The following is a 14,752-nucleotide window of genomic DNA, read 5'->3' as shown; positions in this document are numbered from 1 at the left end:
TCAGTTCAGTTTTTTAGTAATAAAGAACAGGGCCTAAGTAATCTAAATGTGATAATTGTAAACTCTTAAGAGCATCTCCAATGGAGTATAATGAATTATTCATTATACTTTTGTATTAAACCCTCTCTTATTGGAGTGAATTTAATATATTGAGTATTTATCAAATACGTAATAGATATTGAGTAGTTTATTAAGTTTTTGATTATCTTTATAATATATTTTTAATTTGTAAAATTATATGATAGAGTTTAATTAATTGGTGGATCATTTGTGATGGGTGGATCCATTATGACAACTTAATATATTTTTAATTTGTAAAATTATATGATAGAGTTTAATTAATTGGTGGATCATTTGTGATGGGTGGATCCATTATAATTAAGTTGTCATAGAATTTCACCATTTAAATTAGATAGTTTAATAAAATAAAATTATTAAATTGATGATGTGTATCAAATTGATGAGTATCAATTGATGTAGTATAACTTATTTATATTTTTAACCCATTTGCTTAACCTATTACATATATAGACTATATTTGTGTGACTTTTTCAAAATACTCTCATCCTTTCATCTTCCTCCTTCCCCTTTCTCTTCCTTATGCGAAAACGGTTGCTCTCCCAAACCTTTGATCTTCCTCTCTTCATTTATATTTCGCGAAATATGCACCATTTCTCTACATCACTATGTCTTTCTCTTTTTCCTCTCTTCATCTCTTGATTTTTCATCTTCCTATTCCTAGAAAACGAAGCCATGGTTCTCCATCTTCCTGTTTCTGCTCGTTTCTTGGTTTCTTTCTTCTTGCGCGGATCGAAGAAATTGTTATTCTACGTTATTTTCATGGTTTTTCCTAGTTTATCATATGGTTTTTATCGAAAAATATAAGTATATTATTTCTCTGCGGTTTTTTTCAGAAATTCACTTAGCGTATGTCGTTTTTGCGAATGTCTGCGAGGAGAAAGAGATTGAAAGGTGTCGATTTAACTTTGTGAAACGATGATTACGCGAAGTCTGCGAGAGTAAGTTCATGACTGTTCCCTTGCAGACTTCGCGTAATCATCGTTTTGCGAAGTCAAATCGTCATGTTTCTCCTCATATATTGTGAAATCTGCGAATTGAAATCATCTAATAACTCAAACTTTATCTACGCAAATTTCGCAATATGCGAAATCTGCGAAGTCAGACGAAAGGATGAAGGACGAATGATTAAAAAATTTCTAAATGCTATATATATTAAGGGTATTTTAAAAAAATTACACAAATATAATCCACGTATATAATAGATTGAATAAATATATAAAAAATGTAAATTAGTCTACATTTGATCAAATTTATTTTTGTGCGGAAAGGGGTGGGTGGGTATTGAGTCACAATCTCGGAGGAGTTAATTCGAAATGCACAGGATTTGATATGATGCACAAAGCGAGGTAGGCGTGGTCTAAATTGTCGAACTTGTTCCATCATTGGGTTTCAACAAACACGTGCCTTTCTATTTCAAAAACTACTGTACTACCATCACATCACATCCAATTATCACTATTTTGTTTTTATTGTTTATGACTTGCATTTTATGAAACTTTTTGTCTATTTTTTAGGTAAAATAAGTGCTTTTTGTAGTGTTCCATTAAAAAGCTCTATATATTTTAATTATAATATTCATGAATTTAATGTAACAAAATTGTAATTGTGGAGTTTAATTGTGGTATTGCACTTGCACACACATTTTAGGACCTAAAATAAATGTATTTTGCTCGTTGAATTTTTTTTAGGCATTTTTTACTTACAATTAAAATAGATTTTTTCTTATCAACCAATTTCTTTATATATATATATATAGATAAACAGGAACTCAAAAAACCGAGGAATCTCTAATAATTACAAAGAAAGCAACAATCAAAGAAACATTTTCAATAGGAATCAATTCGTCAACAAGAGACACAACTAATTTTGAAAGAGTGTCAGTCATTACTTTATCGTACCTATTCACAAACTAAACAAGTCAGAGTTAAAACTATTAGTCTGCTATTAAATATTATCACAGTAGTTTCATCGTCCAACAACTAAAAGAAATAGAATTGAGATGATTGAGACGACACTAAGAATCAGATTCCACCACCAAGCAACATATGTTGAGATTTGCATTCCAAACATAATTGCTAATGGTACTATAGATTCAACATCTTGGCAATTATATATGTATAGGACGATAACCGGAAAACAAAACTAGGCACTTAGAGTTTCCAACCACACAATCTAAACTACCCAATCACAAAGTTGAAAGATGCATCAAAGTCAAGTTTAAACCGAAACTCGCTTGGAGGCTTCCAAAACCCATCAACCCTATAGACCAATGGTGCAATCTCAAGTTCCGAGCTTGTAATTTTCTAGTTTTACAAAAAAAAATTTATGATATTTCAGAAGTCAACACATCAATTGAAATATATGAAGATTGAATGAGGTAAAAATTAATACTTGTTGTATTTCTCATTAAAAGGAAATGATATAATCCTTACATATCAATACTATATATAATTACGGAAGTAGAGAGAAATGAGAATAAGTGTTTTAGAAGTCTTTTTGATGAGTTGTCAACATAGTAAAAAATCAGATTAAAAATATTTAATTAATTAAAAATAACAAATTTATATTTATAATATATTAAATAATTACTAGCCTATTAATTAAAATATTAAAAGAAAGCAAGAGTTACGGGAAGATGAAAAAACACAAAGCAAAGGAAATCCAAAAGTCACAAATAAACTTCTATATAAAGCATGATAGATAGTATTCCACCATTATATTCATTGGTTACGATAGATAGTATTATATTTCTGAAGGTAAATATTCGATTTTTTTTCATATGTTGTAGTTATTTTGTTCTCAATTATGTTGTTGTTTTATTTTTATTAAACAATAGTTGGTATAGTTTCATCTTTCAGATTCATTTCTGTTGTTACCCAGGTTCTATACCTCTCGATATCTTATCCATGTTTTCTTATTTATTTATCTTTTTTTTTTCAAACTGATAGCTTCAATTGAAGAAATCCGACAGAAATAGAAGATGCATGAACAACTAAAACCGAAAAACACAAAAGTGTCAAAAATTACAAGAAATTCTTATGTTTCTCAAGGTAATTATTCGATTTTTTTTCATATGTTGTAGTTATTTTTGTTCTCAATTGTGTTGTTGTTTTCTTTTTATTAAACAATAGTTGTTATAGTTTCATTTTTCAGAGATGAAATTCCATTTCTGTCGTTACCCAGGTTCCATGCTTCTCGCTACCTTATCCATGTTTTCTTTTTTATTTGTCTTTTTTTTTTCAAAATGACTAAAATAAAGATTTTGTAAATTTGTATTCTTTTTTAGTATATGTTGCTAGGTGTTATCGTTTCGATTGCTAACTCTTAACTAAAATTTAGATTTTCGGCTTTATATGAACTCAATTTTTTGCTTTCTCAATTGTGCTGTTGTTTTATTTTTATTAAACAAGTGTTCTTATAGTTTCATCTTTCAGAGATGAAATTCCATTTATGTCGTTATCCAGATTCCATACCTCTCGCTACCTTATCCATGTTTTCTTTTTTATTTATTTATTTTTCAAAATGACTAAAATAAAGATTTTGTATATTTGCATTCTTTTTTAGTATATGTTCCTAGGTGTTATCGTTTTGATTGTTAACTCTAACTAAAATTTAGATTTTCGGCTTTTTATGAACTCAATTTTTAGTTTTAATTGAAGTTAGATTAATTTTTCTAATTCGGAACATGTTGAAATCCACTCAGTGAGTTTAGCTAATTGATATGGATTGTATTTTTTATTTTTATGCATTTTGGTACAAATAGATATAAAGTTTCACACGATAGTTGTTCATTGAAGTTTGAGACATATTAAATAAAATATTAAAGAGATATTGGAATATTATACTTATAATGAAGTTTATTTCAATATAAATTATGTTATATTATTATTATTATTATCAAGAAGTTATTTTTTCTAATTTTCTAGACAAGGAGATTGTAAGCGTCTAATATGCTTGATAAGATGTTTATTCTTGGAGAATGTGGATTATGCTAGATACGAATTCAAAATCAAGGTAAATAAAAATAAATTTTGATGCTCAAAATCCTAAAAATGTACATTAATTATGGATATTGAGATAATTGCTTTTACAACATTGGCTTATATAATTTTTAACTATTATATTATGGTTCGTACAAAATTGTTAGTATTTCAAGAGTTTTTAACAGATGAAAATGAAATATGATCATAAGACAAATTATTGAAAAATATTAATTAAGAAAATATTATTATTTGAATCTCTTCAAATTCTCAAATGTTGAGCATAATGATTCTAATTAATATAATTAATTTCACATATTAATTATAAAACGTTTTTTTTGTACTGAGTGGTTACAATTGCGATTTAATTCTATTTAACTAAAATTAATTTATGGACTTAATACTTCATTAAGAAAAAATAAAATCTTTAATTAATGGGCAAAAAATATTTTCACTCTCCTCTTTATACGCTTATGTCTCGACATTCTCTCTTATTTTCAAAAAAAAAAAAAAAAACCCCGAGAGGAAGATGGTTCTCTCCTAATTATATTTTTCGTCCCTTCATTTTTTTTTCAATTCTTTAAATTGTTTGTTTTTCTTACTTACAAAATTCAAAAATATATAATTATTAGAAAATATTAATGAAGTCAAATAAGTGATATCTGTGAGTATCACTGATATTCTATATAGTGAAAGAATGAAGAACAAATTGATCGAATACCTTGATGAGATATTACGAGATAAAAATAGAAGAAATCATCATGTTAAACTGATTCAATTAGATATATTGGGTTATTGTAGCAGAATGAATAATTGAATTCGAATACTTGGTGATCATGAAATTCCATCAACCAAAATAATTATCATCAAGATGAATTTGTGACTAATTCTTACGAATTTTATTTTTTTTATATGTAACATATTGAATTGATAAAGTTTCTTCATATGAACATTAGAAAAGTATTGATTGTAATAGTTTATAGAATAATATATTGATGTTGCTTCCATTTTAACATAGATTGTAATTCTTTTGTATCGTAGATATAATATTTAATTTTAATTGTAGTTTAATTCAATTTATGTTTAACCTATATTGTAATTCTTTTGTATCGTAAATATAATATTTAATTTTAATTATAGTTTAATTCAATTTTTGGTTTTTTTATTATATTCTAATATATTTCTTTTTTTTTTTTTTTGGTAAGAAGGGAAGAAAAAAAAACAAACAAACAAAAACCTAACCCGGGATCAGTCTAGGAAGACTGACTCCAATCCTATCCTCAAGAAGAAAAGGTAACAGAAAAGAAGGAGGAACGGAAAGGGTAGAAACACCTAACATCCCCCCATGCCCAGCAGCTGCCAAGCGATCCGCCACGCGGTTTTGCTCCCTATAAATATGGGAGAAGGTAAGAGAATCGAAGGCAGGACGAAGCCTCAAGATGGCTTTAATGAGATTCTGACTCTTAAGACAAACAGCCTGTCTATCCGAAATCCTGTTGATAGCCTCCAAATTGTCAGACTCCACCGAAAGTCTTTTAACACCCATGCGAATGGCGAGTTTAATGCCAGACAAGATCCCCCAGAGCTCTGCAGTAAAGGAGGAGCCCGTACCTAAGTTATGGGTAAACCCAGCCAGCCAGGCGCCACCAGCATCCCGAAGAACTCCACCAGCAGCAATTCTGCCATTACTAAGACAGGAGCCATCCGTATTCAACTTGACAACCCCTTCCCTGGGCTTCCTCCAACCAACTAACTAGACCTCTTTAACCGGGGAGGGGTGAACCAGGGGCTCTCCTTCAAAACTCTTTATAATAACAGAGAGTTTTTTCGAGAAGTAAAACTGGAGGTCAGGAATAAAGACAGTCTTCTCAGCAAATAACTCTTCATTCCTCCATTTCCACATTTGGTGACAAATAATAGCGAAGAGAATAGCCCCGTGCTCCATACTGGCCAACAAATTCCCATTAACGCCTTCAGAGAACCAGTCAATATCAGAGAACCCCATAAAGGAAGGAAGGATGTGGTGAGGAAGGACCCCTTCCCAAACCTTTCTACTATTCGGGCAATCCCTCAAAGCATGGCACAATGTTTCCACATGGCCGCTGCATCTGCTACAGGCACCAGATACAGCCAAGTGCCTTCTGTGTCTATCTGCATTCGTGAGGAGCCTGTCTTTGACTCCCAGCCATAGGAAACTCCTAATGCGGTAGGGGACTTTGAGGGCCCAAATGGACTTCCAAATTTTCAAAGGAGGATCAGCCCTATTAGGGGTAAAAGCTTCATAGGCCGATTTGCAAGAATAAGAACCATTATTAGTCAAGGCCCAGCAGTGTCTGTCCTTATCCTCCTCCTGATTACTAATCTTCACACCTCTAATATTAAGGAGGGTCTCCAGGCTAAGAAAGGAGTCGAACTTAGACCAGATCCAGTCTCCCTCCGAGTCCACCACATCAGCAATTCTCCAGGAGAGGAGATCATTCGGCGGAGGGGCGATGCACACCTCAATCAACGGTTTGTCACCAATCCAGGTGTCATACCAGAAACTAATGGATCTCCCATTACCCACCTCCAAGCCAATCCCCGTACAGAACTCAGCAAAAACAGCACTAAGCCCTTTCCAGAGGAAGGAACAGCTGACAACCCTCTCCTTCGGGCCACCAAAGATTCTATCTTTCCTATACTTGCCGCACAGAAGACGAACCCAAAGGGAGGAGGGGGATTGCCACATTCTCCAAAGAAGCTTCATTAACAGGACTTTATTATTGTCCTTAGCTTGCCTTATACCAAGACCCCCCCTGCTCTTAGGCTGGCAGGCTTCCTTCCAAGGGACCAGGTGAATCTTCCTCCCATCCCCAGACTCTCCCCACAGAAAACGCCGATTAATTTTATCAAGGTCGTTGAGGACCGGCTCAGGGAGCTTACAGGCTTGCATGATGTGATTTGGAGCAGCGCAGTTGATAGACTGGATTAAAGTAAGGCGACCTGCAAGGGAAAGAGAATTAGCTTTCCAGCTAGCACACAAACCGTTAGATTTGTCCAAAATATCTTTAAAAGAGGCTTTGGACACCCTGTCACTATGAAGAGGGACCCCAAGGTATTTCCCAAACGATTGAGTCAGGGGAATGCCAGACATCTCACTCAGTCTTCTACACAAGCTATTATCCATATTCTTGGAACAAAGCATACGGGATTTATGGATGTTAATCTTCTGGCCAGAAGCCTCACAAAAGCAGTCGAGGATATCCATCACAGCCTTAATTTGTTCCTCATTACCCTCCACAAAAAGCATGACATCATCAGCAAAGAGTAAATGGGTAACAGGGGGGCAATGTCTGTTGATGGAAACAGGGTGGAGAGTCCCTTTGCTCACCGCCTCTTGGATCAGGTGAGACAATCTTTCCATGGCAATAACAAAAAGGAAGGGGCTCATAGGATCCCCTTGACGAATACCCCTGGATGGAGAGAACTCATCCGACATATCCCCATTGATCATAACCTGGAAAACAGGAGAGGAGATACACTTTCCAATCAAATTCCTCCAGTTCTCCGGGATACCAGCTTTGGCTAAACTATCCAGAAGAAAGCTCCAGTTCAACCTATCATAGGCTTTCTCCAGATCCAGCTTGAGAGCCACGATCCCTTTCTTGCCTTTCTTAATCTTCATAGAATGGACAACCTCCTGGGCAATAACAACGTTATCCATCAATTGTCTTCCAGGAACAAAGCTCCCTTGATTTTGGCTGATAATATCCGGAAGGATCTTCCGGATTCTATTAGCCACAATCTTAGTAATAGCTTTATACAAGACATTACAAAGACTGATGGGTCTCATCTGGAGAAAGGAAGAAGGCTTGGCAACCTTAGGAATCAAGACAAGGAGGGTTTTATTAACCAAACTGATATCGTTCGAACCACCAAAGACACCTAACACAAAGCTGTATATACCCTCTTTAACAGTGTCCCAGTGTTTATGATAGAAACTAGCGGGGATACCATCAATACCAGGAGCCTTAGTGGAACCGATGCTGGAGAAGGCCAGATCAATCTCTTTAAGCTCAATGGGATGGAAAGCATTATTAATAGCATCCTCCCCCAAACGAGGAAAGGAAATGCCAGAGTGGGCACTCTCTAGGTCCACAGCTTCCTCTCTGAACAGGTCCTTGTAGAAATCAAGGGCAAGGCGCCGAATGTCCTCCTCCTCAAAAATCCACTCACCACTGGCGTCTTTAATAGCCTCGATCCTATTTCGCTATCTCCTAATGATCGTTGAGAGGTGGAAAAACCTGGTATTCCGGTCCCCGTCTTAAATCCAAGCCTTCCTAGATTTCTGGAACCACAAAAGCTCTTCCTGTCTAAGCACAGCTTCCAACTCGTTCTGAAGAGCTCTTAGGTGACCATTCAGGCTATGATCAAAACGAACCTCCAAGCAACGCTGAACACCTTCCATTCTCCTCAAGAGTTTGTTCTTCCTCCTGATAATATGACCAAAAGTATTTTTATTCCAAACAGCCACATTCCTCCTGAATTCCTCAGTAGCGAGGAGAACATCAGAGTGGGGATGCCAATTGCTTTTAACGAAATCCTTAAACTCGGGGTGAGACTCCCAAGCCACCAGATACCTAAAAGGTCTATTACCTTTCAGCCGATTTCCTTTGACCAAATTAATGAGGATAGGGCAATGGTCTGAGTGACGGAAAGGGAGATTAAGTACCTTGACCTCAGAAAACCTATAAATCGCTGCAACATTAGCGTACACCTTATCCAACCTAACAAACACACTATTCCTTTTCCAGGTAAATTTGTGGCCAGCAGCACCCAGGTCCGAAAGCCCGCACATATCCATACTTTGCTTATGATTAAGACACCGGTTCACATAATGATTACCCCCTCCTCTCTGATCACTCAAGAGGGCAATGTCATTAAAATCCCCGGCAACCAACCACGCCTCCACCATGTTAGAGCTAAAAGAATGAAGGATCTCCCACAGCCTTCTTCGGTTAGTCGAAACAGGATCAGCACAGACTTGTGAACTTGTCCAAAAATAGAGTAAATGGTTCTTAAACTCGTGTAACTTACCAGGGGATTTGGTTTTGGTTGGGTTAGGTTGGAATGTGTTTTTAATCGAGTTCGTGTCACAATTTTTACTCGAAAAATTCATTAGGCTTGAATAGGTATCCAAAAGAGAAAGAAAAAAGTATCACTAACTTGTTAATTACGGACAGGGGGGAGGAAATTGCATATGTAATTGATTGACCTATGAAGAGGAATGAAGAAATTTTGGTTTGTTTAACCAAGATTAGAAAAAATACCGATTTGATTTACCTACCAATTGGATTTACCTACAGAAATGCTATTTTTTTGGTTATCCTAATTGTTGGTTCAGTTTATGCATGGAGAAAGGGAGCATTAGAGTGGTCTTAGCTCTTGAATATTCCACAAAAAATAATAATAAAAAAAAAAAATAACATTGAAACAATTATGAATTCCATTGAGTTTCCTTTACTTGATCGAACAACTCAAATTTCCGTTATTTCAACTACATCAAATGATCTTTCAAATTGGTCAAGACTTTCCAGTTTATGGCCACTTCTCTATGGTACCAGTTGTTGCTTCATTGAATTTGCTTCATTAATAGGCTCACGATTCGACTTTGATCGTTATGGACTAGTACCAAGATCTAGTCCTAGACAAGCGGACTTAATTTTAACAGCCGGCACGGTAACCATGAAAATGGCTCCTTCTTTAGTAAGATTATATGAACAAATGCCTGAACCAAAATATGTTATTGCGATGGGGGCATGTACAATTACAGGAGGGATGTTCAGTACCGATTCTTATAGTACTGTTCGGGGAGTTGATAAGTTAATTCCTGTAGATGTCTATTTGCCAGGCTGTCCACCGAAACCAGAAGCGGTTATAGATGCTATAACAAAACTTCGTAAAAAAATATCTCGAGAAATTTATGAGGATCGAATTAGGTCTCAACCGGGGAATCGGTGTTTTACTACCAATCACAAGTTTAATATTGAACGCACTACTCATACTGGAAATTATGATCAAGGATTCCTCTATCAAACGCCGTCTACTTCAAAGATCCCTCCTGAAACATTTTTCAAATATAAAAAGTCAGTATCCTCCCTCGAATTAGTAAACTAGAGGGAGGATACATTTCTACAGAATAACAAAAAAGAAAAAGGCAAGTCAATCTTCAAGAATTTCATCGTGAATGATAAATAATTATATTATACAAATAAAAATCCGGGAGAGAGAAAAAAGATGCAGGGTCCTTTGTCTGCTTGGCTAGTCAAACATGGACTAGTTCATAGATCTTTGGGTTTTGATTACCAAGGAATAGAGACTTTACAAATAAAGCCCGAAGATTGGCATTCCATGGCTGTCATTTTATATGTATATGGTTACAATTATTTGCGTTCACAATGTGCCTATGATGTAGCACCGGGCGGGCTTTTAGCTAGTGTATATCATCTTACGAGAATAGAGTATGGTATAGATCAACCAAAAATAGAATATAAATTATATTCTAATATATTTCTTAATTAATCTGCTATTTTATTATTATTGTTTCACAGAATATTTGGAATATGAAAATGTATTAAAATTCCTAAAAAGTACAAATCATTGAATTTTGTAAAAATAAATAAATCATTCATCTTTAGTTAAAATTCTATAAAAAAAAGTAGTCAATTATTTTTAAAATTAATTTAATTTGAATTATCATTAAAAAATATATATTAATTTCAAATATACATAATATAATTTTTTTTCATAGCATGATATAAAATTATTTAAAAGTAAATATGTCAATTTATTTATTTATCTAAATTATATAAAAGTTTCATACCCCGTGCATCGCACGGGTTTTCGACTAGTTTATATTAATAATAGGTTTGCTGAACAAGAAAAGACTAGATTAAGTAATTAAAAGGACATGGACAAGTGTACCAATCATGACCATTGATCATGGATCAGTGTGATGGATGGTGTGGATGAATTGGATCAATGATAGGGTGTGTTGAAAACGGGATAAAGGATGAAAATGGCCTTGGCATATGAAGAGTTTATCGAAACAAGAGATAAGACTTAAAAGGCTTTATCTCTTGCTTTTGTACTTATTGTATCAGAAACCAAAGAGGTTGAAAACCTTCCATCTTTTTCCTTTTTACCGTTCCATCTTTGTCTTCTTCATTTAACAAAAAAACTCCCTTCCTCCATCTTCATAAACCTTTGAGTTCGAGTTTTCTCCTTTAATATCCTCCCTCAAGCTAGACTTGGTGAGGATTCTTCAAGCCTAGTTTGCCTAGAAGAAAACAAAGATGGGAAAAGTGTTGTGCTTTGCTGAACAAGTCTGCTAGTTTCAAAGCAGACGAGATCGGCATCAACTTGATCATGTCGGACTGAACTCTTTCGCGGATCACATGGCAGTCGATGTCTACATGTTTGGTTCATTCATTGAAAATGGGTTTTGGGTTATATGCATGGCGAAGGTATTGTCGTAAAAGAGGAGAGATGGGGTTGTTGGAGTAAGATCCAAATCGCGAAGGAGGTGTGTGAGCCAATGCAGTTCGCATGAAGTATATGTTATGGATCTGTACTCGGCCTCCGAGGACGAACGTAAGACGGTTTTCTGCTTTTTAGACCGTCCTGAGATAATGGCCGACCCAAGAAAAACAATGTAACTAGTGATGGGTTCCTTGTTTCAGAACATGTGGCCCAGTCTGAGTCGGAGAAATCTTGAAGTTGAAGATTGTTGCAAGCAGGGAAGAACAAACCTAGGCTTATCGTCCCTTTCAGGTAATATAAGACTTTGTTAGCCCATTTTTGGTCGTTTGAGGTAGGTTGATTGAGATGTTATGATAGTTGGTTTACTGTATATGAGAGGTATGGCCTTGTGTGTGTGGGATAGAGTAGTTTTCCTACTAGTTGTCTATATGGTCTGGTTTTTGGTAAATTTGTGGGTTGTGGGATGGGTTTGTAATTTGGTAGAGCTGGCGAGGATGATGGTTTACAGTCAAGGAAATCCATTTTTTTTGTAATAGTTCTAATACATATTTTCTTTGTGAGATGTGGAGGCCCTAGGAACTGCGTGAAAACTCGAAACCAATGAAGTAGTGGATGACTCTAAGGTCTTTGATGCTGAAAGAATTATCCAGATATCTCTTGGCATAGTTGATGGTGTGAATGTCATTTGCAACGAGGATGACATCATCAATGTAGATCAACATAATGGTTACATGGACATTTTCCTTTCTTGTGAACAAGGAGGGATCAACTGTTGACTGGTTGAAGCCTATGGTTTTGATGGTTGTTGTGAGTTTGGCATTCCATTGCCTGCCAGTTTGGCGAAGCCCATAAAAGGACTTCCTTAGTTTACAAACTTGTTGATCTGTTTCTCTTGGGGCTCCTGGTGGTAGTGCCATGTATACTTCTTCGTCCAACTCACCGTATAACTATGCATTTTGAATATCGAGTTATAGTATGTGCCATTCTTTTGTAGTGAGTAAAGTTCTAATTATGGTGAACTTGGCTACATGTGCAAAAGTAGATGTGAAGTCCACACCTTCTTGCTGTGTATATCCCTTCACCACCAGTATGGCTTTGAACCTTGCAATGATGTCATCCACTTTGTGTTTGAGCTTGTTGACCCATCTATAACCGATTTGTCTTTTCCTGCCAACTAACGTGACTAACTTCCACGTTTGATTAGCCTCTAAGGCAGCTAGCTCATCGTTCATGGCTTGTCTCCAATCTACATCTAATTGTGCCTCTTTATATATTGTAGGTTCTTTGTGATATGTGACTGATGCTTGTAAAGTATATAACATTTAACAGGACAAGTGCATCCTATCGCAACAAGTAATAATGTTCTAAGCACGAGATCGAACACAAAGACTATTTGTTATAATTAGTAAATTTACCTAGGTTGATCTAATTGTTTAGAGGGTTGGATAGAAATTGGGGTTTGTTTAATTAACTAATTGAATTAAAATAACAAAATAAACAATCAAAGTGGGTAGAATGTGAATTAATGGAGGGCACAATCTAGGATGAGGAATGCTTTGATTAATTCCTATGTATGATTTAGGGGGTTCAGGTTTATATTTCATTATTAATTAATGGTAATCACCCTAACAAGAAATACGAATGTGATCAAGATCCATATAACCTATTTACATGCATTTGGTTAATAGCTTGGTTAGGCAATATAACCTAGGTCATGCAAAGCATTTAGTTCTCTAGTGATTAAGACTAAAGTCGTAGCCTACCCACAAAGTCGCACTCCTAGTGTCCTAACGAGGTCAATTCATGCAAATTCAGACTAGATAATCTCATGTTGGTCTCATATCTATCTATAATCATATCTCCTGTCGGTCTCAATGCATTAAGCGTGCATAAATTGATCAATTGATAGCAGTCACATAAACCCTAGGTCCCTAAACATACATAATCATACAATCAATCTCATCCCCATCCCAGATTGGATGAGGATTAGTTCATAGCCAAACTAATCATATCAACAAGGCAAATATGGATGATAAATGACATCTTCAATTAATTGTAAAGATAAAAAATAAAAGGGAAAGAGAGATCTAAAACCCGTTTTGTCGATTCTGATTACAAAATAGAAGATCAAGCGCTTCTCCCGTTAATTGTTCTTCAATAAAATAAAATGAAATTGCAGAATTAAAGCTCATCTAAAAAGCTGGAAAAATGTATCTGAAACCTAAAAATGAGCTAAAACTGATAAGAAGCTGATTAACTCCGAAACAAATGTGATATCTCCTTATTTATAGAGTTAGGGCGAAACCGCTAATGCATCAAGGGAAAAATACGCAATCTACAGCGTTTTTGGTGGGTCCTGGTGGCGAATACGTGCATTTCAGAAGAAGAGAAGGCGTTGGGAACGCCTTCCCCACCTTGTCTCGGCGAGACAGTGCTTGTCTCACCGAGACGACACGCCCCAAGGGGCAGGATATCCGGCGTTGTGCTTTTGAGGTCCCTATAGAGTATGAAAGTTGCTCCAATGGTCCTTAGATAGTGCAAAAATGCTCCAATAGTCCCTAGTCTAGTCGAAAATGCTCGAATGGTCCCCCAATGTCCATGAAAACACTAATCATGCCATAAGAAGGGTAAAATACCAAAAATAACTCTAAACTACCAAATTAACACCAAAATTAACCAAAAACTAAATTAAAACAACCTAAATTACTGCTAAAAACATTATAAATTAGGGAGATATCAGTGATATTGATGGAGAAGGTTCTCTTAGCTGGCGATAGTTTAGTGTACGATAGGTGTTTTGAAAGGGCATGTGGTAAGTTCGTGAGGCAAGACAAGAGGCATCCTTTTATTAAAGATATATAGTAGTCTTTGAGGTATGTAGGAAGTCTTTTCATTCTGATGGGTCTCCTTATGGTGTGCTTCTGTTGTTCATTTGTTGTGTCTTCTCTTTCATTTTCACTATCGTTGCCTGCTTGTGTATCGCCAATGTCTTATATGATCTCTGGTTAATTTTGTTCTACTTCTGCATTATGTTATGTGTATTATTCATCGTCTATGGATGCTTCATGTATTATGTCTAGTTCTTCTTCGTTGGAGAATGATGTATCCACCATGTGGTTATTGTCCGAGAAAGGAAAATTTTGTTCAAAGAATCTCACATGCTTGGAAAA

The 14,752-nt window shown here is 35.4% G+C and overlaps 1 protein-coding gene across 1 annotated transcript; it reads left to right on the top strand.

Moving 5' to 3' along the window:
- The first annotated feature begins 9,444 nt into the window (after positions 1–9,444).
- LOC136234228 (NAD(P)H-quinone oxidoreductase subunit K, chloroplastic) lies at positions 9,445–10,574 on the top strand. Its single transcript, XM_066024020.1, has one exon. It carries the CDS (start codon positions 9,540–9,542, stop codon positions 10,215–10,217), a length of 678 nt encoding a protein of 225 aa, XP_065880092.1. The 5' UTR covers positions 9,445–9,539; the 3' UTR covers positions 10,218–10,574.
- Positions 10,575–14,752: the final 4,178 nt, after the last annotated feature.

The sequence above is a fragment of the Euphorbia lathyris genome, chromosome 1 (assembly GCF_963576675.1).
Source record: "Euphorbia lathyris chromosome 1, ddEupLath1.1, whole genome shotgun sequence".
In the NCBI taxonomy this organism is placed as follows: Eukaryota; Viridiplantae; Streptophyta; class Magnoliopsida; order Malpighiales; family Euphorbiaceae; genus Euphorbia; species Euphorbia lathyris.
Note: the sequence above shows the minus strand (reverse complement) of the source record. Positions and strands in the feature narration are given on the sequence as shown.